This window comes from Lathamus discolor, chromosome 7 (assembly GCF_037157495.1).
Source record: "Lathamus discolor isolate bLatDis1 chromosome 7, bLatDis1.hap1, whole genome shotgun sequence".
NCBI lineage: Eukaryota > Metazoa > Chordata > Aves > Psittaciformes > Psittacidae > Lathamus > Lathamus discolor.
In genome coordinates, this window is record NC_088890.1 from 426,496 (window position 1) to 448,652 (window position 22,157).

General features: G+C 43.9%; 1 protein-coding gene across 1 annotated transcript in view; it reads right to left on the minus strand.

The window, feature by feature from the left end:
• Positions 1–2,872: 2,872 nt before the first annotated feature.
• Positions 2,873–22,157, minus strand: part of IFT122 (intraflagellar transport 122) — a 31,048-nt gene continuing 11,763 nt past the window's right edge. The window contains exons 15-29 of the mRNA XM_065687303.1: positions 21,030–21,170; positions 19,255–19,308; positions 16,896–17,057; positions 14,409–14,575; positions 13,400–13,571; positions 12,233–12,335; positions 10,583–10,723; positions 9,474–9,571; positions 8,535–8,635; positions 7,246–7,411; positions 6,174–6,285; positions 5,639–5,767; positions 4,749–4,825; positions 3,998–4,162; positions 2,873–3,321 (exon numbers count right to left, since the gene is read on the minus strand). Coding sequence (XP_065543375.1) covers positions 3,232–3,321; positions 3,998–4,162; positions 4,749–4,825; positions 5,639–5,767; positions 6,174–6,285; positions 7,246–7,411; positions 8,535–8,635; positions 9,474–9,571; positions 10,583–10,723; positions 12,233–12,335; positions 13,400–13,571; positions 14,409–14,575; positions 16,896–17,057; positions 19,255–19,308; positions 21,030–21,170 — 1,878 coding nt within the window. The 3' untranslated portion in view covers positions 2,873–3,231. The remainder of the gene's footprint in view (positions 3,322–3,997; positions 4,163–4,748; positions 4,826–5,638; positions 5,768–6,173; positions 6,286–7,245; positions 7,412–8,534; positions 8,636–9,473; positions 9,572–10,582; positions 10,724–12,232; positions 12,336–13,399; positions 13,572–14,408; positions 14,576–16,895; positions 17,058–19,254; positions 19,309–21,029; positions 21,171–22,157) is intronic.

Below are 22,157 nucleotides of genomic sequence, written 5' to 3' on the forward strand. Positions count from 1 at the left end.
GGAGTGAAGGTTGAGGTTCAAAACCCCCCAACTGTGGGTTTGGGGGTTGCAGACGGTGGCTGGGCAGGGCAGGGCTCCATCAGTGACAGGGGGGTGCCCCAGGCCCCTTCTTACAGGAGCAGTGGGTCGGTGACTCTGCAGAGTCCCCATGCGAAACCATCCCCACCAGAACTGCCCTTCCCTGCGGGAGGCTGCAGAAGGCAGCTCGCAGGCAGCACGCGCATCACCAGCCCTGCTTCCATGTGCTCGCAGCCACATCGTTTTCTGCTACAGGATTTGGCTGGGGAGGTTGGAACACCAGAGTGAAGCACTGACCCCACCGGCAGGTTTCCAGGGGTACCAACCTTCTGAGACTGGCTTTGCACGTGGTTTGGGTCCTGCCACTTACATTGGTAACAACAGGTAGGTAACGCAGTCCATCTGTCCTGGACAGGCATCATTGTGCACTGGTGCCGAGACAGCTGCTGGACGAGGGCACTGAAGGGAGGTGTTGGGCTAAAGCCACACTCAACTTCATTTGCCTCTGACAAAAAACTTTGGTCTTTCCAGAACCTTGCAGGATCACCAAATCCCACAGGGGAAGCAGTCATCAGAGCATCCCATGTCCTCCACGTCTCTCTGCCTCCCCACTCAATGCACTTGGTTGTGTTTGAGACGTTCTTTGTGCCAACCAGCAGCTGAGTCCCACATTTTCTGCTCTTTGTGTTTCAGAGGCAGTGGGACACGTACAGCAGGAACACAACGGAACTGACCAGAGGCTGTGAGTGCCGCATCCAGCACGGGAGGATGTGCCGGAGCTGCTGGAGCTCATGGGCACGAGGTGGGCAGAAGCTCATGGCCTCTTGGCCTGACCAGATTTCCTTCAGTCCTGGCCTAGTTTTACCGTGCTCCCTGTGGGTTAGGTTAGCACCTGCAGAAGGTTTAAAGGAACAAAGCGCAAAGCACTGTGCTCTCATTAAGGAAGAAACCAAGCTGGAAACCTTCACTCCAAGCGGGGAAGGTCTGAAGGAGCTGAAGTGCTGGCCCCATGGACAAAGGAAGACGTGTCTGGCTGCAGCCAAAGGAGGCCACGATCACTCTGGGCAGTCCCAAAGCTCTTCCTTTATGTTACATGAAAACACCCCCCACTCGTCTTAAGTTCCTCTCAATTAACTTTTCACACTTGTTGCCAAGGCCAGAGAGTGCCACCACAGAAGTGCAAGTGCAGCTCTTTGCACCCTACCTTGGCCTACAAGAAGGATTAAAGGTTTATCTTCCAGTGCACAAATGTGCTACCTTAAGCTCTGATGCAATAAGCCACTGCCGAGGTCAGCAGCTGCCACTGGGTGCTTAGTGCTGTGCGTCACTGCGGAGCGGAGGGACAGCGAAGAGCAATGGCCCTGGTGGGACTTCTTGCACATCCAGGGACTCGTTATCATGGGGCAGCTGAGAGCCTGAGCGGCCCAGGGCAGCCTGGAGCTAGAGGCACCTTCATGACATGAGATGTGCCAAGTGTGGCTTTGTCTGGAAAAGCCCAATGCACTTTTCAGACGTGGAGCATACTCACAGAGTTGTTTAAAGGACAGAAAGAGGCTTCCTTGCTCCATCCACTTTGTCTCGGTGTCACAACAAACCCTCTCTATTTATTTGTGTAATTCTTCCTTCCCACTACTGTGCAAAGCCGGCTCAGTGCTGGGGAACGAGCGCATTCCTCTCTGGCTCCCGTCTCCAACAGCATTGTTTATCCATGGCAATAGCAAAGTCTTCACTGCAAACAGTGACAGATGAGTCAGGCGAGCCCTAATTAGAACAGAATGTTTTGAAGTGGTAAATTAAGCAAACTTGGTCAGGAATCCCCAGGGGACTGGGAATCCTGCAGTGCCATGGCAGGGTGGCACGTTCAGGAGGAACTCAAGCAGCCGCAGCCACACCACCAGGCTCACATGCGGAGTCCCGTCCCGTGTCGCTGCTTCACTAGCACCCATCCACCTCAGCCAGCAGCTCCAGACAGCGAGGCAGGATCCAGACAAGGGGAAGCTGCAACAGGCAGGATGTTGTATCAGTTCCACAAGCCTTGGTGACACAGGCACAACAGATACTGGGTTAAAGCCAAGAGACCTGTCTCTCCCCTGCTCCCATCCAGCTGAGGCAGTTCCCACTGCAGAACTACTCAGTGGCTGTCCCTGGGAGCCCCGACCCCTCAGGTTTGTGTCTGAGCCAGCGCTGACAAACACCGGTGCTGTGCCTACAGCTGAGACCAGAGCTTGCGTTCTTCCCCACTGTCCCCAAAGAACGGGCCAGAGCTGGGCAAGAAGCAGGGAGGGGATGGAGCTGGGACAGCTGGGCAAGGGGCATTCCACACCAGATGATGTGCTCGGAAATAAAAGCTCAGGGAAAGGAGGAGGAAGGAGGATGTTGTGTTTGTGGTGTTTGCCTTCCCAAGTAACCGTTACTCACACTGAGGCTCTGCTCTCCAGGAAGCAGGCTGGACATCTGCCTGACACTGGGGAGCAGTCAAGAAATTCCATACTGCTTTGCTTGCATGCACAGCTTTGCTTCACTTAAATGGCCTCTATCTCAACCCATGAGCTTCTTTGCTTTTGGCTCTTGTGATTTTCCCCCTAGTCCTGCAGGGAGGTAGGGGGGGACTGAGCAATTGCTGCGTGGGGCTGAGCTGCTGCCAGGACTGACCCACCATGCTTGGTCAAGCGGCTGCAGCATTAAATCCTCAGTGGGGCTGCGAGAGGGCCCCCAGCGCCAAGTCAGCGTAGCTCTTAAGATCACGTTTGAAGAGCTCTAAACTCTACACCTGTCCTTGCCTAAATGGAATAGAAAGAAAATCCCTGTTCACGCTCAGAAGCCGCAGCGTTACAGCACATTCCCAGACTGAGACTAGTGAAAAATAGCGCTGTTTATTTGGAGATCTGTCCGTAACAGGTACAGAGTAAGGAGCAAATCAAGTCCTAATACAAGCTGGAATCAAAATAACAATTACTTCAAGACCGAACCTGACCCTAGAAACATTCGGGTAAAACTCTGTGGCACTTTGGCTGCTCTGGGAAATGGAGAGGACACTCACAAACAACAGACCTCTGCATTTAAAAGAGGTACGTTTCTTCAACTCGGTTCCACTCTGGTGGACAAACTGGAACGACGACTTAGTGAAGTTGTCAGGAAAGCTCTGTGAGTCTCAGGAGTGTTCTGCTAAGCCAAGAGGGCAGTCTGTCAGCCGAGGCATGAGACTGGTTTTCTTCATTGGTTTGACTCATCTATTCTCCGTCTACAGAAGGGACAGCAGTTATGCTGGAGTACGAGCAGCTCATAGTCTTCTGTGTGAAACATCTGTTAATGAGGAGCAGATTTAGGGACAAGTTAGCCTGGGACTTGCTCAAAGAAAACGCACACCAAGTTCAGTGGCTTCTTTATGGCACCAGCATTCTGAAGCTACCCTGCAAGAGAATTGGCCTTCTTGCTTCCAACTGCTTGAGCATGCTATGACCTGGAGCAGAGCAGCAGGCACTTCACACGGCACTGCCGATGCTGCTCAGGAGCACAAACCAGTTACTTACTTTTGCAGAAGAAAAGAAAAAATGAGACAGTTTCTGTGTAAGCAAACGTGACTGAATTCCAGTGTTTCAAAAGCCATTCCTGAGAGGGCAAGGAGAGGGACGAAACCACAAGCTAACTTAGTTACTGACTGATTTTCCTTGCTAGAGCAGGCTGAAAGTCAGAGAGACAGAGCAAAGAAAGAACTATAAATCAGCGTTTGTTGCTCAGCCAAGGTTTGCTCGAGAGGCTCTGACTTGCTGTCAGTGCAACTTCTCAAATTCAGCTACCTCAAAGTTTTCAGCTGCTCCTTTGTGCATCACACAGCTTGACTTTTGGTTTTCATTGCCTTCTTTGTCTACATCATTCAGGAACTTGTTGAATACGTTTTAAAGCATGAGGTTTCAATGACTGGAATTGTTTCGGCTGTAGGGTTTTGGGGGTTTTTTTAAACCTCTCCATGAAACCGTACCTGAAAGCATGATGGACACATGGTGATGGAGGCATCTGGCAGCAGGGAGCGGTAGTACTGCCACCGCAGTGGCTTTGGCCAGCGTTTAATGAGGACATCCCTGCGGCTCATGGACCGCAGAACAGCACGATTCACCACCACCGGAACGAATTCTGAGCCACCTTGCTGCAGGAGAGCAGGTTCAGAAGGAATTACTGTTACCAACCGCAAAGCCCTTTGAGGATTAATAAACTGTTGCAAGCAGCAAAGTAAAATTCGGTAGAAAAAGCTAATATAGAATTGGCCTGGGTCTAGTCCCACCAGACTCGCTGAGTGTTATCAATACCTTCAGCGACAGCAGCATCCACCCACAGCGAGCTCCCATGATTCATTTTAACACAACTCCTTGTAAATAACACCCATGCCCAGAGCCTTTATTAAAACCTCACAGCAAGGACTGATTTACAGGTGCACTGCAGAGACACAGAATACCCCGGAGACAGCCTTACTGTGTCACTGTATGGTGATAAAACCAAGCTCCAGGAACATTTAAGATCTCTGTTGGGTTTGTGGCATTGTTTATTTAAGAGAGCAATTAACTGGTAAATCCCTTTCCCTCTCCAGCACTGTCCCTCTCTCCCCATCCCTGCTTTGTGTCTCTCTCCAACACATTCACACCAGAAGAGTGGCAGGGACTGTAAGCCATATTTTTTTATTCATTTCTGTTGGGAGCAGGAAACAAGCAGCTGTAAGGCACAGGTAAAGCTCTTACCTCAAAGCTCAGTTTTGCTGTAAAGGGGTCATCATCTTCAATATCTGTATTGTCATCAAGCCTCAAGCTCTCTGCATCTGGATGCATTTCTTAAGGACTGTCATCACAGTAGCCAGCACCCATAGAATAAATATGAGCGAACCAGCAGGACTGGTGTCCTCCTTGTTCCAGAGTGTTCTCAAACTGCTGCAGGGCCTAGATTATTACAGAAAGTGCTGGAGAAGGGCTGGATGTGATTCACAGTGACTGGGAAAACTGATCATTGCAGCTGCTGCAGAACAGCAGAGCTGACCACAACCAAGCCTGACGCCAGCTCTGCCTTCTTCCCTCTCCGCCCCCTCCTGAACATGAAGCAGCCTATTTAAACCACAGTTTGAGCAGCTGGAGTCAGAGATGGTGTTTCCTTGGACATTACTCTGCACATAGTATTACATGGCCCCCACAGCAACTGGTAGCTCTGGATGCCACAGCAGTCCAAACCAGATTCCAGCAGGAATGGTATCAAAGGAAGTCCATGCTGGCTTTCCTGGGCTAAGAGAACGCAGCCTCTAAAATGAGCTGTTATTGGAGTGAATAGCACACTTGAGATTCTCCCCATTCTTCACAGAAATCAGCTAGAACAGGTAAAGCATGGCATTCCATTGTGCAAAAAATAGTTCACATGATTAGAAACAAATCATCCTGGTGAAAAAGCTTTATGAAATATTAGGTTTAGTTCAGACACCCTTTTGGTGATTGTACTAACTTGAAGAGGAAACAGTGTAATTGCACTCACATCAGTCACCTGACAAAAAAGGAAACTTTAAACCCAAGGAGGGGCAAAGTAATTCAAAATTGTTGTTTTTTCCCCTAAGTAAAGGACTGGAAACCAATCTTAATCAAAAGGATACTGTCGCTCATCATCTCTTGCCATTTATTCTCCCTTTTATTCAATCGTGGAGCTTCAAGATTAATGAGAGCTACAGCTTCTTCATCTGTGATGCCATCTTCCAGATAGAACTCAACCAGGTGCAGCACTTCTAAAGCAGTGTGAAAATCAAGAGTTCAGACAGTGCCTCCCATAAGATACTGTGCCCATTCAGAGATGAACACCCTTGGCTTCTACAATGGTGGTGCTCTGCCCACATGTTTTTATGAAGCAAGTTAAAGGCAATAAAACAAACAAAACCCCCTCAACTTCCCAAAGGATTGCTTCTGTGTTAATGAAACACTTTGCACACGCAGTGTCTCAAAGCAACGCTACTGCTGTCCTGCAACAAAATCCAGCAATCCCTGGGACAAGAGGCAGCCACACAGTCAAATCTAACATCAAAAGGGAAGACTTGGTTGTCCAACTAACATTGCAGAGAAGAAATTAAGTACCAGCCAATTCTGTTAACATATATCTACTTGAAAAGCACAACCACATGTGATATTCCAACGCACCATAGGAGGAAGCGGAGAAGACAAAAGGTTGTCTGCAGTTAACACAGACATTCCCCAGGTTATTCAGCAAAGGGTTGTTGGTAGAGCACCTGTAACATAAGGGCACAAGCTCCTGCAAAGACACATACAGAGCACAGTGATCATAAACAGATCAGCATATCCTGAACTCTGTTTTTGATTAAATATGGGTTCCTTAGGCTTAACACCACTGATACATCATCATTAATCTGGAGAAATGCTGCTGTGAAATCAGATCCCTCAACATCTGAAAATGCTTTCCCTTTTTAATAAAGCAGGAAGTTTTCACATTAAAAATAGCCATATCTACCATTGTAACAATTAAATTGTCACCTTGACTTTGCAATCTCAGAAGCAGAACTCTGCATCAAATACACAGTGACAAGAGAAGGCTGCCAAAGCAAAGTTTTTTTACTCTAAGGTTTGGTCAAATTTAAGTTCTTCAACTAATTCACCGCTCCTCCAAGAGCGCAGTTATTTTAGACAGTTCTTAAGATTGTGTTTCTATTATTTCAGGTGGGCAGGTGCATGTTCTCTTGCACAATACAATTTATTTTTACCGAGTACTCCAGGAGACATGGCTTTACAGAACACTGCAGAAAGTCAGGATTCAGTTAAAGAAGAAAAGGTGTTAAAATAAGACTTAAGGAAGGAAGGTTATTCAAGGGATAGGTGAAGGAGGGGAAGAGTGCCAAGAACGGGACAGATGAAAGTGACCTCCAGCTGGAGAGAGAGACCAAGACTGTGGAGTAATTGCATGTGGATCAGACAGAAAAGGCTCGAAAGAATTAATAGGCAGAGAGGAAGGTAGATGCCAGACAGGAGAGGGAGGATGGAAGCTGCCCATAAAGAAAGGGCTGATTTTAATTTGTTCTCAGGAGCAAAAGGAAGTCTGACCTGAAGAATAACAATAAAAGGACTGTTTCCAGCAGAACTATAATTATATCACAGAGCTATGCTTAATATATTTCAGACTTCTTTTGTGGATACAACAACTCAGATGCTTGGACGAGGCCGCATATTAACGATTAACATGAAACACATTACAACTTACTTCACTGTCATGGAATGGCTTGGATCGGATTGTCAGGCTGCCCAGCTCGATTGATTTCTGGAACCTAGCTGGGATCTGCAGTCCCTGTAACTTGTCATAGGCATGACGAGCCAGTTTGTACGCACCAAGAGCTTTACTCTGTTTTGCCAGGGCAAATAATGTATTGCTATAACTTAATTAAGGAATAAAAATCAAAACAGCATTTAAGAAGAACTGCAGTACTCTTTCTGATCAGAGCAGTTGTGCACTGGTGCTTGGAACAGAAGAAATCCACTTACATATCTCCATTTAAAAACAAGAGTGAAAGGACTATCAAAATGTCTGTGGGCAATTATTACCGAGGTAAGGAGCTGACCCCCCACAAACACTGCTTTGGTCAAATATGCTGGCTCCGTTTACAAAATTTCAGTAGTTTTAGAGTGAATGGATTTTCCCCCAGCCTAAACAAATAAATACCTTAAAGCACCAGCAACCCCACTGACACCAACTAAATACCCATGATGTTATTGGAACTAAAGCACATGCTCCGTGTCATTGACCACGGGTCATCCTTCCCTTTCATCAGTGCGTTAACAGTAACTGCTGTTTGGAAAGTTACTGATCACGGGGCACGTTACAAATGTATAATTTCCATAAAACCTTTTATAAGTGAGAAGGTGATGAAATGGAAAGCTAACATCCCATCCAAAACAGAAATGGAGTGAAACCAAGAAAATCCGGCCTGCCCATGTCATCCAGTGACCCTTCTTGCCATCTTTTACAGACAGGTGGCTTTCCATGGGGCTCACTTCTGAAGTGCTCTCCAGAGATGCAATATGCACTAACAAAGCTGTGCAAATGTGAGCTTGACAGACACTACACAGTGATACCAGCCTCATGGAAAGCAAAAGCTCCTGGTTTTCCCCCCTCCTCCTTTCTCAGTTAAGTCTCCTTGCAACAATGCTGTCAAGACTCAAAGCCAACATCCTGTTGCAGTGACTGGTATCCTAGAACTTGCTTCTCTGACAAAGGTGATGCACCAGACTCGGTGGGTGGTTTGAGAATCACGTTAGTTGATTTGTACAGCTCTCCAAAACTATTTAAAAAACAGTCATGCAGTTAAACACACAACAGTTTGGAAATGCTGATCATTTCCTTAGGGACAAAAGCCAGTTTCCATGAACTACAGCCAACAGCTGAAACTGAAGATATCCTGTAGGAAATCTCTGCATTGTGGCTGAACATCAAGTATTCCTTTCATGTATCTCACAAGATAACTTCTAGATTTTTTTTCTGTATTGGAAGGATACACTTTTGAGATCCCCAAAGGAGTCTCCTTTGTTAAGCTGTGCAGCAGGAACCTGGAAATATTGAAGAGGGTTTCAGGCAAGTGGAAACTGAACGGCTCCTCCTGCAGTATTAAAAATACAGACACATATTTCTAAGCTGGAAAACCAACAACTCACATCACTAAGCATCCCTGTACTGGGCACCTCAACTACTGCATTTCTTCATACAGTTATAAAAAGAAGAGGTACTGACAGATCATAGCATGTGGATTTTGCATGTCTTCATCACCAAACCTCATGCAGAAAAAGAGAGAAAGAGATTCATGTTGCTGAAACAGAATCTTTAACAGGCTATTTCAAACTGAGGGCAGACTGGCCAGCAGCATGGAGCCTCCATAACTGTCAGGTCTGAAGTAGTCTGACTAGCAAAGACCTCCATAGCACAGCACTAACTCTTGGGCAAGGACACAGATCAAGTGTTCTCAATGTTTTACACAAAGAGTATTTTTACCAGCAGTATCAGCAACATTGCTGTAACTGCTGGAAGTAGCAGGAGCTCCTCACTCATGACTGCTTATCATTTTGGAGTAGTCTGCACACATCAGGTAGCCTGTGTAGGTCCAGAAGCTCAGGTCACTGTAGAACCAAATGGACACAACCAGCAAAAAAGGGCTGGGGGTGGAAGTCAGTCACCATCATCTCATCTGCTCACACGAGACAAGCCCAGATCTGCTAAGCTGCACCACAGGCTCTAGGAACTAAACAGAAGTTCTTGTGCAGCACAGCAGAAGGGTGTATAATAAAATAAAGAAATAAGTAAGTAACTATACACTATCACTAATCTACACTCAATATTTAATTGCCTGAAAAGTCATTCAATATTCCTGGTTATTTCTGGACTCCCTAAAGAAGAATGGCCAGGAAGCATAAACACAAAAACCTCTGAAGTGAGTGTCTTACAGTGTATCTCTGAATAGCATGATAGACATGGTAAACTTCTGCCAAATGCTGGAAGTGATGAAACTTCTGCAACATTTCAGTCTTCTGCTGTTCATTCTCTGCAGGAGGCAAAGGCATCAGTGTAAGTATCCAAGGTGAGCCTGTGAGACTCAGCTGGAATACAACAGCATACCACGGTTTAGGTGCCAGCACTTCTGAGAGAGGCATGTACCAGTTCACGTGTGTCCCACCTCCCTGGGCAAACCACACATTGTACAGACTTACCATTTTTCTGGGCAAATTTCTGGTCTAAAGCAAGTGTGGTAAAGCACAAAACAGTTGAGGTGACAGTTTTAACATAGCTAGAGGCTATAGCTTAAAGGAGAAAATGGCAGGTCTGCATCACTGGAAACCTCATCCATAACTACAGACTTTATGAATAAACATTAATTCATAAATGCTAAATACACCACTAAGCCATTTGGAAATATTTACATCTCTACAAAATACCTGAGGGGTAACAGATCCACACCAGCATGCAACAACTGAACTAAAAAGAGAAAGGTACTTATAGCACCAGGCCAAAGGAAGTGTTATCAATCTTCTGTGTTAATTATTACTGAATTCCACTTCTTGTTACTGGCTGAACCTTTCTCACAGTGAAATACATTCAGAAGAGAATAGCTAATGAACAGTCAGTTTTATCTCTGTAGGCAGAAATAATTTGTAAAGTACCTCTCTAGCCTCTGTTCAAATACTACACGCATTTTGCACTCCCAAATAATTTTCGATCTACTACTATGTTCACCCTCCAACCATGTCCCTAGATAAGGTGTGCTGTGGGAAGGGCCCTGAGGGTACACAGTCCCAGGAGACACAATCTGGATTTCTGCTCAGGAGGCCTGTGCATGCAGCTCTTGCTGCTTGGCTTATTTGTTTTAAGTGAGCACATGGGAAAACCAAGGGACTACAGAAATAGCACAAGCCAGAGTTACACACACATTAGAAAACCAAAACAAAGCCACACAACAGTGAGGCAGTCACAGCAAAGCTACCACAATACAGTAATTGTTTGTCTACATGCACAAGGAGGTAACAAGAAGAATAGAAACTTCCTTTCAGTTACTTACCTTGGGCTATATCTAAACACTGCATGGAAAGCATCCAGTAATAATAAGCAGCATCGTTGAAGCGGCTCTCCAGCACAGCGTTGTGTGTCAGCTGCTCCAGCACCCGCACCGCCTCGTGCTGCCTGCCAGCCTTGTGGAACGCTACCAGGGAGCCCAAACAGAGGATTTTACAGTGTGATTATATCAATTAACTAGAATTAATGCTTTTAAATTAAGAGCAGTCTATTCAGCCAGTATCGCAGAGTCTATCCAGGGCAGGATAAAAAGGATTATATGCTGGTATTTTTCTCCTTGAAAGCAGCGACACTAATGGAACATGAGAAACATCTGTAGCTATTTTGTGGCTTTTGCACTGGCTCCGCATTTCTCAAGATCATGGGTTTCATACAATGCTGGTTGCTTTTTTTAAATACAGAAATAGCAAAAATGCTACCATGATTAGATCTCTGTACGAGCAATCTCAACACTGAAAGTCACAACTTCATTCAAAACTACAGTAAATTAACATTTGAAGCTAGTGCTCTGGCTTGTAACACTGGGTATTTTGAAAGACTGCTGCATTTATGATCTCCTTCTACCATTTATTAACAGCCTTTATCTGATATTCAGAAGCCAGTATAAAGTAAGATCCTGAATTCTGTGTAAACATGCATTTGACAGTCTTCATACAGGGTTAATGGGGATGGGGAGAACCACCCCCCAGAAACGTACTCCCACAGCACAGCTGCCTCCTGACTTCAGCCAGCTCACCTATAACCAATTCTGGTGTAGCTCCACAGCGATCTCAAGCTGACCCAGTTCTGGAGCATTTATATTTGCTGAGCCACAGCAGCCCAGTACTCTGTGGAACAAACTGGGAACCGCAGGCCTTTATTCAGAGCCCTATGTGCAAGCTCCCAGACTGCCCTAAACCCAGGAGCTCACAGCTCTGGTGCTGAGACACACAAGCTAGTTCAGACCATGTCTGGCAAGTTCACTGCCTTGGCCCTTACAAGCGAATGAAGTTCTACACTTGGATCTGTGCTGGCTCTGGGAACAGCAGACACAACAGTCACATGGAGCTGCACCTGAGAAGAGGTAACCAGACTAAAAACGTGCTGGCTCCACATGGAGCTTGCTTCAACATCTCCTTATCCCTGGAATAGTTTATGAATTAAATGTGAAGCCTGTCCACACGATGGAAGGCTGACAGTTGTCTTTAAAAGTAACTTTCAAAGCTTAACAAAACAGACAAGTTCTTAGAGAAATTAGAAAATTCTACTTGTAGAAACCCAATGTTACCTAAATATAAAGTAAACCCAGGCTTTCCATGCAGGTTTGTAAGGTGGCCACCATATTTTTAATTCTATTGTTATGAAACTATTAAAGACAGCTCAGGTTATACGCCAAATACTGTTGCCACTTGCCACACTCAGATACATGAGATGGAAAATGGGGACCTGTACTTAGATGCCATAATTTGACAGATTCATCACATTTTCTTATTAAATAAAAGAGACTTCCCACTACCTTAAGACCAATATGAAACAACAAATCCGATTTGGTTTTCAATCTCAGTGGTAAGAAACTCTAGGGCAGACTGCATGTTCTCTACTAGGCAAGTATGGAGCAGATTTCAAATGACCAGTGACCCATCAGTGACAATCTCACCTTTTTGGGCTTCTTCAAATCTATCATTCTCTGCAAGCCACTGAGCATAAGGGACATAGACATCATCTTTGAATTCAGGGTGCTTTTCACACAAAGCAAATGCCTGAGGTGAACAACAAATTCATTTTTAGAATACGTCATGGTTTGAACAGTTAAAGGGTTTACAATGTTCCAGGGGATCAATCAATTTAGCTGTAGGTAAACTCAATAAAAATGCATACACAGAATTAAGAGTGCATTCCAGATTTTCTCCCATATGAAACTGATGTATTTTAAAATAAAAAGCAATCACCAACAAAGGATGAGCAGCAAAGCACAGTCACAGCCTGGTTATGGAAACAGAGGAGCTTGAAAGTGCTCATCTGCAGAATGCAGTGGATTGCACAGCAAGAGGCAAATATTGTTATTTTTACAGACTGGATCTTCTAAAGAAATGGACCCCACACTCTAAACGCAGCTCAGGTTCACTTCCTGAACCCACGAGTGAATGAGGGAAGGGGCAAGTCTACAATTTTCCAAAGCACCCGTATAACTGGGGAGGGGGATTGTCAATTCCAGCAGCACTTTCAAAACACTTCCTTAGGAACCCAGACCTACAAAAAGCTTCATGTGAAAAAACAAGAAGAAAATTAATGGTGACCCACCCTGTGAGGGGGCTGTTACCAGCAGACCTGGGATTTTATGGGAAAACCCAGTAAAGTCCAAACTTCATCTAATTAGAAGCATAAATCCAGTTATAGAGTGGGGTCCACACCAACACCCGACATGGTCATCAGATCTAAATTACATGCCAGGTGTGTGCAAGTTACAAACAGCGCAGTTCAAAGCAGAATTTCCCATGATACAATTACTGTTTTTTCTTTCTAGTGGGCTAGAAGCATCCCGTGGATTATCACAGGAAGTGGGCAATGGTAACTCACAGGCAAAAAAGGTGCTCAGATGTGAGACCAATTATTCAGCCAGGAAACGAAACAACTAGAAAAGCAAAAACCAAACCCACCATTGAACAAACACTGGCATGAAAATTAACTTAAATACTCTGAATCCCGTTCACAGCAGTCTCCCTCCCTCCCTGCCTGCCTGCTGCTCCCTTTATTACAGTACTGGGGGAGCCAGACACTTCTTGCAGCCAGCAACAATAAGCAGAGGAATCGAGGGCTCTCTTACTTCTTCCCAGTGGTGAGTCTCCACGTGGAGATGGACCAATGCTTTCAGGTCACCAACCTTCATGTAGGTTTCTGCTGCATAGCCAGGATTAGCAAGCTTCTTAAAATAGAAGGCGCATTTCAACAAAGGCTCACGCTCAGCTTTATCCAGTTTTCGAGCAATTTCAATTAACCTGGACCCAGTAAAAAGAAGAAGATGTTCCTGTTCTGCCTTGGTTTGCCTTTTAATTATTTATATTATTATTAATTATTTATATCATTAACTCCACCTTTAATCAGTTATTATTTAATAAACAGCACAACAGTAGTACCATGCAATGCTGTTTAAGCAGTTTTCAGCTAACAGCCCAAATTCTTATTTTTCCTTTCACAAACTCCAACCCCATTCCTTCAACCTTCACTCATACGTGCAAATCCATGTCTCAGACTCTGCAGAGTCATGAAGACAGCGGGAGGGAGTAGGTCCTACATGACTAAGTGACATGGGACACACTTCCTCCCTAACCTAAGAAAAGACTGCTGAACAAAACAGCTGAGGCAGGGGAAGGCCAAGTGATCTGTCCAAGATCTTAGGCAACTCGGCAAACAACCCAGTGTCACCTACTGCAAATCAAGGAGATACTGTGCTGCAGTTGTCTTCTCTACCCACGAGGTGATCATCCTTAACAGCTTAAACCAGAGAAATAGGCTATTGCATGTAAGCGCTGCTGTGGTGATTACTCTGAAAAGCTTAAGGCATGCATATTTTAGAAGACAGCCTCATACTACAGATGAGCCTCTTCATACCCTTTCCTGTTGCAATGCATTTGCTTTCATTATATATTTATGTCCTTACCATCTAAACATATGTAACTTTAAAACATTTTTAATTGTAGGTGTGCTTCAAGTACTCAATTTGACATAAACAAAGCACACAGCGAATAAGTTTTGTCTTATTTTAAAATTATGCAGAACTCAGATCTATTTGAAGTTTTATTCTATATTATCTCTGAGATGGAACTAGAACCTACATATCGACCCAGCCGTGGTCCCCACTGATTTCTATGGCCTTCATGTGCTCGCCTGCAGAGAGGTACATCTCCACTGCTGCTTTGGGTTCATTGATATTCTTGGCCCAGTCTGCTTGCTTTTTTATGAGCATCTTTGTGTCTTTGGGGTCTCCAGATCCCAGGAAATCCTGCAATAGTGCAATACAGAGGTTTGCATTACCTTCTGCTCGCAAACATGGTCACAGCTGAGACTCTAAAATACATAAAGGCTTTTTCAAAGAATGCCTTTATGCCTCCTAAGAAAAGCAAGACTGCACAGAGCACAGCATGAACTGATCCAGCCTTCAGCAACCAATCAAGGCTCAGTGCTTGGTAGGAAGCAATAGCAAGTCTCCAAGTTAGACAGCTTTCAATTAAAAAAAGAAGCGGAGATTCTGGGAGGGCCAGGAGAAGGACGAGGCAGGAAGTGTGTCCCAACTTGGTTCCTCGGGAAGCTCACTCTGTTGAGCCTGTTGAAGTGGATACAAACTCTCATTTCTGCATGCTTTTCAGGAACATGCCTTTCTGAAACAAAATACTATTCATGTCAAAACATGTAACAGATCAATTCCAAGTACAGATTTTCTTTTGCAAGCCAAGAAGGTATGTCTTCAGTCTCAAAGACTGACCCAGCCCTACCCCACGCTCAGTTAACAGCAGTATATCCACTTCATTCATGTCAGCAGCAGAATGCCCAGCCACAGAGCAATGAAAGGCTGAAATTTTGTTTTCTGCAAAGACACTTGATAATTATTCTAGACTGTATCAAAGAAGCTCTTTCATAAGGACAGAATGACAGCTGCTCAGAAGTGACAGTGACTCAACTACCGCTTGGACTTCTGCAAGGAACGCGAGCACCAGCCCTGGATACTGGGGTGATCATTCTAGCAGCTTGTTCAGCTTTCCATGCCAATAGCAAAGCCCTGGCAGCATTTGGTTCACATCACCAGGAAAAAAAAACCAAAACCTAAGTAGTTCAACAGCAGAAGCCGGATTTAGGGCAATTTTGTCTGTCAGCAGAACAGGCTACTGCCCATTAAAGCAGCTTCCAGCAAGTGAAAAGTGAGAACAGCAGAGAAATGGAAAGGTGAGAAGAGAGTGGAAAATTACCTTTTCTACTGTGTTTCCGGTAAATTCTGACCGAGGTTTAAAACACAAAAGAACCCCAACAAACAGACAAAAAAAACCCCACAAAAAGCTGCCACACAGCACAGATCTATTCCAGGACCACAATGCACCAGTCTCCCTGCTGCAGGCAGTTGAACAGGTACAGAACTGTTCCCCACCCCTGTCATCTCTTCACTGAGCTCCACGCAGGGTTTTGCTCTAGCACTATCTACTGCCACACAGCCCTCATTCCATAAAGATGTCATGTTAAAACTTGAACATGAAAAATTGAAGTGAAAGAATCAAGTTAAACAACATCTTTGACACAACTTACTTTGGTGACCTAAGGTGGAAAGCAAGTCCAAAATCAAGCTCAGCTCCTTTAAAGGATAAAGAGGTTTTTGTGAATTCTCAGTACTGCGATAACAAGCCAATGATCAGGTATCAGCAGACTTCCTGACCTCTGCCCCCAGTCTGGACTCCCTAGCCAGAGCTAATCAATGTCCAGCACCAGGAATCAGGTTCTGTAAGAATCCCTTTACATAGCTATGGAACCACTAAAAGCAACGCCGCCACCACCCCTTCCCCCCATCTTTCCTTGGAAACATAACTGGTAAACAGGGGTGTTTACATAGCCTTCCATGTATTGTGCACAAGAAGCTTCCTTCATATGCCGTGAACTACCTTTAATATCCTTCTGCATGGAGTTACTCTCAAAGACAGGGACACAAGACCTTTTGCTCTCTGCTAGTTAAATATAGACATGACTACAGCCAAGAATTAAGAGTCTTATGAAGACTTATGGGAAAATTTTCATCTATGAATTACATTTATGTTCAAGAGGAGCCAAAACACTGAAGCTAACAAAGACTCATCAGCCAAAAATAGTGGAAGTCAGACTTACATCAGCAAAGCTCCGAAGTATTTATATTAAGCTCTTGGAAGAAAAAGATCTCTCTGTGGCCCAGTTTGTGGAATCTCTGCTAGAACAGCTTAAATGCACATCACGGTCAAGTCTTTGCCCTGTACTGGGCAGAATAAGGCTCTGACAAGTGACAAATGAGACTAACCAGTGCATGCATTCTTAGGGATTTTGATAAGAAAACACCACGGAGGACTTAAATGCCAAGTAATGCTTTCTTATCAGCATATCAAAACATCGGTTTTAAAATCCATATTCAATTTATTTCTACATGGAAACAGAGTTTAAAAAAAGAACACAAAAGGCCAAGACATCGAATCATTGGAAGAAAATTCTCTAGTAAAAAATACACGAGGTTAGATCCTTTGGTAGATCCCACTTTGAAAGCAGTTACAGACATCAATATTTCTGCATTTAAATATGCAGTTGCAGACCATTACCTTTGCGTGGTCAAACATGCGCAGGTCAGAGTACATCTCGAGAGCAAGGCTTTCATGTCCACTCTTCCTGTACAACTTCGCTGCCTCATGGAATTTTCCCTGGTAGGCATAAACATCTGCTAGGAACAGCTCATTGTTGTTCTCTCCAAGCTTCTTCCTCTCCTGGCAAAATGAAATACAGCAGAGATCGTAGAAAATCGTCTAGATGACCAGCATCTAGGTGAGAAATAGCCACGGAGGAATTAGATTTCAGGCTTAGATTTTAACTGTTAATGAAAACCAGTAACAGGGTATCATAATTATGCCTCTCCTACATTTCTGGTGAATTTATAATTAGAGGATTACATCCCTTCTTAATTAAAATTAGGAAGAGCAAAATTAAATGTCACTATACAAACTAAAGTGATGAAAAATCACTTCTCTTGATTTCACACAGGAAAAGGAACACATGCTGTCATTACGCTCAGCTATTTTAAAGGCAGCCTCTGATGGGTTCCTTCTTTTCTCCTGGAGAAGCTCACTTGCGTATCATTTGGCTGTATTAACACTACCACAGTGGGATGACAAACATGACAATAACTGCTACCCATAAGCAGACTTAGAAAGTCTGTTAACCTGCCTCTGAATCAGGAAGTGTCCCCACTGCTGTCCCCCCATGCGTGAGCTTGTGATGTCGGGCAGGCAGCAATGGCACGTGCTCTCCTGCTAACTGCAGCTGCTGACTGCCTGCCTGGGAAGGGACCAGAGAGGCAGCGCATGTGCAGTGCCACAGGGAAACCCCTCATGTGAACGAGACCCACAGGGGCACACTGGCTTCAAGGGACCAGTGTCATATATATGTGTGTGGTTTAATATGTATGCTTTATCCTGTCCCTTGGAAACACATTACTACTCCCTGCTTTGGATAAGACTATTACTACTGTTAGCCCACCTCATATGGAAATATGTAGATGTGAACTGAATTTAAAGAAAATTGCACAAAAGGAGGGAAAGCATTCCACGAGCATACAAATTCAGCTCTGTACTGCCAAAGGAGACTCAGCCATAGCTACTCTGGTCACACTCACAACTGGGCTGACACTGGACGGGTGTTGAAAGTTCCCTTTAAAAGCTTTATTACAAGAATAATCAGAGGAATTGTTACACCAATTTTTAAAGACTTCACAGGATCTTGCCAGACACAGAGATCTGGCAGTTACGTATCCTGCTGTCATCAACCAGAAAAAAGTGTGTCATTACCAAGAGAAAACCATCACATCAATGGAACATGTGTGCTTACTTACACCCTTACAAGCCTTAACAAGAATCTGATATACCACAAAATCTGATATACCACAAGCAAGAGTAAGCTATGATGTAGAAACTCTTACTTCAGGAGGAGCATTTTCAAGTCTGAAAGTAAGTCTGTGCCTGTTTGCAAAGGGAATCTTTCTCATTAAACAGAATACAACATGACAAATCCAGAATATCCTCCACAGACACAGATAGCATACGTGGAAAAGAAAGGTTGGTAGTAGTGAGAGAATGCTCTCCTCTACCTAGCTACCCTTTAAAAGCAACACAAAACTTTGTCCCATGTTAGACACCAAGAGCAGTCAACTGCAGCCAACTGTCATTTTGACATAACCAGGACAGCTCTGCAGAACTGGAAGACAACAAATGTATTCTTCCAGAGAAGGTGCAAATCTAATTATCATGAGAAAGAGGAATTCCTTTTATGCCATCTCAACACTGATCTTTAAACTAAGCATTATCATGCAGTCTTTGTAGAAGGACAAGGGTGATACCACGTCTTTTAATGTGCTCATGACAGACAGTTATTGTCTAGTGAATTTCTATCAAGAAGTGTGAAAAGAGTTAAGAACTAGTGATTAGAGCACAGTATGGATGTAAAGAATCCCAAATTCTATTTCCAGTTGTCACAGACTTGTCATGAGATGCTGAGTTTGTCATTTTACTTCTCTGGGCCTGTTTCTGGCTCTGCAAAGAGGAGATAATAGTAATTACCTACTTCCAGGGGGTAAGGAAAGGCTTAATTAACTCATGTTTATGAAGTATGCTGTACTAAGCTCTGGTAGCACAGTAGTATTCTACCAATTATTAGTTGAATACTGAATGTTTCTCCAGTTTTCCTGAAGACACTTTCTGAAGTTCTCATTCCACACCCCTATTTTTTCCCCATGAAGTTTCAGCCCTGTGACTGGGATTTGTGTCACCTCTGCTCATTGGGATTTTTCACTCTAAACACATCTCCAACAGTCAGAACACTCTCTGAACAGAACTCCCTCCAAAACAGAAAGCACTGATTTTGGCACAGCACTCAGTGTAAGGATATATGCAGTCTTTAACGCTCCCATACCTCTATGCTGCTGATCAATTCTAAATATCGAAGGTCTCGTACTCTGGTAAATGCCTATTGAAAAGAAGAATAAAAGAGATTGACTTGAAAGAGCAGAAGAATCAAAATATCGTTATGCATAAATCCAGAGTCATCAGGCCTGACAGAAACATGCTGGGCTTTGTGTCTGTGCAGTCCCTAACCTGAGGGGCTCCCACAGCAACTGCAGCCCTGAGGGATCGCAGTAAATAAGACCAGGGCAGAATCCAAACAGCTTAGCACCGAAAATAAATAGCAAAGGCAGGGACTAGTAGGTGCACATGTCAGTCCCCTAAGAAATACAAAATGCCATTTAAAATATTACAATACTTTTATTCTGGCTATTTTATAGCTTTTCCATTTTGACGTGAGACATGATACTGGCAAAGAAAATCTAAACTATTACAAGGTAGAGCATATAATTGATGGCATTGCCAAAGCATACCGCATGTGCTTAGGGCTTTTATACCATTCTGAACACTCAGTATGGAGGTGGCTCAGGGAGAGGAAGGGAAATAAAAAAGGTAAGGCAGAAGTACTGCAAGGCAGTATAATATCTTCTGCAAATGGAGATAAATGTGCAACCCAAAGTCTCAAGTGGCAAAGTCACGTGTGAGCTCCAGCAGCTTAGCACTTATTCCTGACATGCATCAAAACCCAGAATTTTAACTCTTTAGACTGCACGCTCAAGACTTCCAACCAAACTAATGCCTGAGAGGGCACAGTACATTCTGCTTACACCAGATCAGACTAGGAGCTAGGAGAGCCTTTAATGTCAAGAAGCTGCTTTTGTTCAAGTTAATCCGCTCTAATTCTAAGAGGGCACTACTTTGAAATCCCAAGGAGGCACTGAAAACTTCTTTTCAAGAATATTTGCATAAGGCCATCCATGAAACTGAAATGATTCTGATCCCTCCACTTAAGAAAAAAGAAGAAAAATAAAGTGTTTCATTTCCTTCTTAAAAAAATCAGTTGTTAAAAGATGCCTATTGCTACAGGCCACCCCCTGCATATTTTTAGAATGTTTTGTTTTTCATAAAATATTCATTATATTGAAATCAGTTCACCCACTCTTATTTGAGAAAAGGTGGTGAAAGAAAATAGGTAAGTATTTCATGCTGGAGAAAATTCCATTCTTCAGGATATGCCCATTTACAGACCACTCTCCAAAACAAGGCATTCCAGAGAGAAAATGACTAAAACAATGACATTACATCATCATTGCCTTCACATAACATTAACGTATAGCTAGAATATGAAAGAATATGAAAGCTCCACATTTAAGAGGAGGTTATGTTAAATACTAGGGAAAATAGGGGAAAACAGAGCAAGTTCCCAGCTCTGGGGAAGGGGGAAGTCAGCCGAAGCGTTCTGTGGTGCCACCAGGTGGTCAGCAGCACCACTGAACAACCTCCCGCTTCTCAAAGTCATTAATGCATCTTCCAGCAGTAGACGAAAGAAACCATTTTCTTTGCATTTAACACTCTGATTTAGAACATGGCATTTATCTAGAGAGATAAATTAGACTTCAGTTTAAAACCTCATCTCAAGATCCTAGTTATATATATCGAACCAACATATTCTTTGGTATGCGTAATAACATACATGCTAAAGACAAGCAAGATAGTAACCAAGGAACCCCACTTTGTAGTCCAGCCATAAACCATACATCATATACACACACTACATATATTTACTTATATATAAGTATATATTATATATATTTACTTATTTCTGCTAAATAAATAATGCTTTACCTTTTTAGCAGTTTCAAACTCCAGCCCTTCCAAGGCTTCCATGGCCAGTTCTTTCCAGTCAGTATCAGTCACTCCTAAACATGCAATTTGATAGGCTTCTTTAAACATTTTTCGTTCCAGGTATTGATACATGGGTGCAGACTGGGGATTTCCATTGAAAAACACATATTAGAAAAAAAATACTGAGATGTATTAGTGAAATTCTTACATAACTGGGAAAAAAAATTATTCTAATCACAAGCATTACAAGCTCCACAGAGAATAAGGGTACAGGGTTTGTGTTATAGACAACAACATTCTGGGGTGATTATTACTGTATCTTTAGACAAGCTGGGTTAATTGTATTCCAAACTCCTCCATCTTGAAATCCTCAGTTCCTTGCATATTAGGAAGTAGTTAAGAATGTGAATCCTTCTGTGCATTGTACATGCTAAATACCATGTACGAAGAGCTGCTTTTTTTAATGCCACGGAAGCAGAGCAAAGGAGAGGGTATTTTGCTCTCCAAGCGAAAAGCATAAGAGGCACAACAGCTTGGTGTGAAGCACTCCTGGAAATACTCAGACACAGCAGGAAGAGGTATCATGAGGAAGTAACCCTGCTGTGCCAGCCCTGGTGACAAAGCAGTTTTACCAAGACTGTGACTGTTAAGCCCAAAACACACTGACCTCAAGGACCTGCCCTAAAAAAGAATTAAAGAGACGAACTGCCAGCTGCAGGCTGCCACTGACTGAGGCTCAGTATCTGCAGCTCGAGCCCTCTTAAGTGACATGGGAGACTGCCTGTAACCGTGCGCTTGCACCTAAAGGCAGTATATGCAGATTCATTTCTGTTATTTTTAATTTACCTGAAAATTGTGTACTTTTTGGTCCTCTCTCCCTCCAAAAGACTTTGAAAAAGCTGCCTCAGTGATGCTTCCCAGGAATTGTGTGGCATACTGGTGCCTAGAGCATACCAAGGCAGGCAGAGTGTGCCAGGCCTGGCTGATCTATGGCTGTGAGCCACACTGCACAGCCCAGCGCCTAACCAAGGACCTGCCTAGCAATGCCCCGGGGCAGGCAGGTGCCTAGAACAATTGTGTGAATAAAAGCACAGGGCACTTCTGCTTCTCCATTGCCTCAATTTCAAA